Genomic DNA, 4,408 nt, shown 5'->3' on the forward strand with positions numbered 1-4,408 from the left:
CAATGTTTTTTTTGACGGAGTAGCTTCTTCCGTGGTGTCCTCCCATGAACACCATTCTTGTTTAGTGTTTTACATATCGTAGACTCGTCAACAGAGATGTTAGCATGTTCCAGAGAGTTCTGTAAGTCTTTAGCTGACACTCTACGATTCTTCTTAACCTCATTGAGCATTCTGCTCTGAGCTGTCGCAGTCATCTTTGCAGGACGGGCCCTCCTAGGGAAAGTAGCAACAGTGCTGAACTTTCTCCATTTATAGACAATTTGTCTTAACGTGGACTGATGAACATCAAGGCTTTTAGAGATACTTTTGTAACCCTTTCCAGCTTTATGCAAGTCAACTATTCTTAATCTTAGGTCTTCTGAGATCTCTTTTGTTTGAGGCATGGTTCACATCAGGCAATGCTTCTTGTGAATAGCAAACTCAAATCTTTAGTGTTTTTTTATAGGGCAAGGCAGTTCTAACCAACATCTCCAATCTCGTCTCATTGATTGAACTCCAGGTTAGCTGACTAACCTGGAGGACTGTGGGGGGGTCTCGGATGGTTCAGGGGCAGCTCTTTTTGGGAACTGTGGGGGTGGATCTTGGAGGGCTGGTGGCCTGGCGGTTGGGAGCTTGGGCCGGTGGCTGATGGATCGCTGGTTCGGGTCCCCGTTTTTGACCTTGTGGGAGATCTGTCGACGTGCCCTTGAGCATGATGTTGGTTGCCTCTGTGTGTTGCTCTGGATGGGAGTCTGTTAGATGACTAATGTGATGAAGTTATTGAGCAGCTTCACAGCAAGTATATTGTACGTTTTAAATATTCAATACAATTTTTTATATATATAAAAACTATTCCACAACAACTACCTAATAAACACAAATCTAAGTAAAGGTTTGTGTGTATCAGGTAGTTGTTGTGGAATTGTTAGTTCACTTGTTAGATATTGCTGCACAAGGCAATGACTCAAGGCTGCTGCCCACTGCAAAATGTCAGTGTGGACGTAACTGCATTCACGTAAATGGTCTTTGGTCTGCTCTTGGTGAGTCCACCAAGATCATTTGCCTGAATATACTTACTGTAACTTGACCCTACATTTGTACTCTTTTACCATTGTTTTATTTAAACTGCTTTTAAATTAGTCTGGTGGTGGGCAGTCTTATTTTATCAACAACCTTCTCTTTGATTGATAAGACTTAGCAACCCATATCAACATAGGGTGCTGAATGATAGTGTTTTAAAAGGAGCTTTAACTTCTCCAGATTTGTAACCCACAATTTTTATTATCAGATCACCACATTGGGTTTGATGTTGAGTCTTTTTTCTCATGTCAGAACCCTAAAGTTATCATAATATGAAAGTCACGTAGAATCTGTAGATCATTTAGAAAACTTTATTGAAAACATGATTAACAACATTAACCACCCCAGCCTTGATAAGTATGTTATGATCTCTCCCATTCGGGATATTCTGATGGATAGGATGTGTTTGTCTTTGGATCAGGCAACCAGGTTTTTCCCGCTGACTCTATAGGAAAAACAATTCGATAAAAGTCCTGGTTCACTTCTTCACCCGTTTGTCGTATTACTTTGTGAGCAGTTTTATGAGGTTGAAATACGTGGAGAAACATCCCCTGGTCATGGCAGTGTCCTATAAGCATAGAACAGAAACAAGACTTTAGAGGAGAGGTCAAGGTGTACACTGGCACATAATAACAATTATATTTATGACTGATGAGCCAGTGGTCATCTCACCTTCTCCACCTTGGTCTTCTCCTGGACCTTGGTCTTCTCCCCCTTTGCCTTGGTCTTCTTCTTGACCTTGTTGTTCTTAGTGGATCCAGTCTTGTTCCTCTTCCCAAAACAACATACCAGCCTCCTCCAGAAAGACATCTTCTTGGGCGTTGAGGAAGCCTTGTCAACCATTACCACAGGCTTCTCCTCAGGAACTGGTTGGCCGATGAGGTCAAAGTGAGGGTAGATGGAGTACGGCCATGAAATGCACACACTCTTAGAGATGGAGGACCGGCTCAGGGCCCTCTGAGGCTCACCCTTGTAGGCCCAGGCGGCTTTAGGGAGAGGTGGTGTCGGTGCGTCCAAATAGCTTGTCTCGGGTTCATCCAGAACTTGGCTGATTGAAGCACTCAGCTCCACAACCTCTTGGCGGAGCAGCTGCATCTGTGTTAGGAGGTCTTCGGGGGAGAGGGGCCGTGTCCAAATCTGTGTTGAAGTGTCCACTGGGCTTTGATCCAGCAGGACAGGTTCAGTTAATGCAATCAGGTCGGCAACCCCTTGTTGGCACAGGAAAGATTCAGGTGTGGGAGGGCGCTGTGGTGAAGCCTCCATAGCGTTGCTGCTTTGGTCCACGACAGGCTGCATTAATGCAGTCAACTCGCCAAGCTCTTGGCGGAGCAGCTGCATCTGATTTAGGAGGTCTTCGGGGGAGAGGGGCCGTGTCCATATCTGTGTTGAATTGTCCACTGGGCTTTGATCCACGACAGGCTGCACCTTCACCAGGAGGGCCTCAGGAGGGGAGGGGGGCTGTAGTGAACTATCGCCTGCACATGGCCATCCACAACTTGAGCTTCCATCCATGACAAGCTGAATTTATGGATGCAGGATCTTTGATCACCCAATAAAAGAAAGACACTTGTTCAATAATAATTGCTTGAAAAGAAACAAGTAGACTAGCTAATGACTTTTCAATATCACGAGAAGACACGGATAAGGAAACAATTAAGTAAAATACACTGGTAAGACGCAGGTAATGCTCGAAGTTGACAGCAACTGACGAAATGAATCCCTCCCGATTCTTCAACGATTTGTGACAGCTGCGTCATAATGACTAGGAATCCACATTAGTCCTAGAATATGTTGCGTAATATTCGGATTCGTACTAACCCAAGGAACAAAACCACATACTTGAATTACCTCTCATTATATTCTGGCTGCCACGAATGTGGTTCCTCTTTATGTAATTTAGCTCAAGTCAGTGTGTTATAATTGCTTGCTGAGCGTAAAACCATGCTCGCGTATTTCAAGGATACAGATTTAAAGAATACGCCTGCTAGATCGCACTCTTGAAAAACAATTACAAATTCACCAGTCTTAGTTTTTAATTCATCTTAATTTCCAGATTACCAACAAATCTGTGTCCATGATCGAGATGGCTCAAGTGTGCACTGCATTCACTACAGCTCTGGCGAGACCTCCCAATCACATCTCTGTGGCTGATCTTTGACAGGCCCAATCCCAACTGACACTCCTTTTGGCTCTGGTCAATAGTAGCCTTGTAAACGCCTGATCTCTCGAGTTTACACGAATGTTCGCTACACGGATATCTTCAGTGTTTCCCCTACCAGAGATATGAGGAGGAGGGGGGCTTTTGCCTTGTTCTTATGCTGAGTGACTCAAACATTTTAACAAAATCAATGGAGGCCTGTCATGCCAAATATTATCGTCAGTTGTTTATCAACGCTGTGATGATCATTAAGGCGTAAATGACATTGTCATCGTCGCTATGCCAACAAGGCTGATTTCCGCGACAATTTCGCTGTTTTAACAAGCTTTAAGCTAATACAATGAAAACATTAATTCGAGCTACTTTTGGGTACCTTGTTAACATTAGATTTCATGTTCGGTCTTAAACATTGCTACCTTTCGGAAAAGGCAAAGAACGTGTAATCTGCTTGACAAGAGTTATTTACCTTACACATCACGAAGTCAGCTAATTTCTACTCCATTTATGTGCAAATTCGTTTGATAGCTTGTCTGGCTATCATGTTTTTATTTTAACCTACCCTTTTCCCTTATCTACACTGAAATAATATAATTTCAGTAGTCCCCCAATTATTATTTTTCTATCTCGCATCGCTCATTAGTACAACCCTTGTGTACTATGCAACATCTATTGTAGGTCCTAGAATACAAGAATAACGTGGAGCAAATATCTACGATCAAAGGATAATTTACAACTAATAATATTACCTTGTGAAACAGCTGTGAAAACCAACCTGGCAATATTAAGATTTTAATACATAAACTTTGATCGCTTTAGGTACAATTGTGTGATTCATTTATTTTCTAAGATTTTTTGACCACTCACATGGCAATCATAGACTAAAAAACTGCATTCTGGTGTTTGGAAAATAGAGGTGGTTGCGAGGTTCTGCCTGTCACTTGTTCTCAACAGACAGCCAGTCTCAGAAGGGGGGCTTGGAGAGGGAGACTGCAAAGTCCAGGCACTGCTGCTCTCTTTGTTCAAATCAAATTTTATTGGTCACATACACATGGTTAGCAGATGTTAATGTGAGTGTAGCAAAATTCTTGCGCTTCTAGTTCCAACAGTGCAGTAATATCTAACAAGTAATTGAACAATTCCACAACTACCTAATACACACATCTAAAGGGATGGAATAAGAAAATGTACATA

The 4,408-nt window shown here is 42.5% G+C and overlaps 1 protein-coding gene across 1 annotated transcript; it reads right to left on the bottom strand.

The window, feature by feature from the left end:
- Positions 1-1,356: 1,356 nt before the first annotated feature.
- LOC120038326 lies at positions 1,357-4,091 on the bottom strand. The gene is made up of 3 exons (XM_038984117.1): positions 4,082-4,091; positions 1,732-2,598; positions 1,357-1,627 (listed from the first exon to the last, which is right to left on the bottom strand). The coding sequence occupies exons 2-3, from the start codon at positions 2,569-2,571 to the stop codon at positions 1,562-1,564; spliced, it is 906 nt and encodes a 301-aa protein (XP_038840045.1). The 5' UTR covers positions 2,572-2,598; positions 4,082-4,091; the 3' UTR covers positions 1,357-1,561.
- Positions 4,092-4,408: the final 317 nt, after the last annotated feature.

This window comes from Salvelinus namaycush, unplaced genomic scaffold (genome assembly GCF_016432855.1).
Source record: "Salvelinus namaycush isolate Seneca unplaced genomic scaffold, SaNama_1.0 Scaffold2132, whole genome shotgun sequence".
Lineage (NCBI taxonomy): Eukaryota > Metazoa > Chordata > Actinopteri > Salmoniformes > Salmonidae > Salvelinus > Salvelinus namaycush.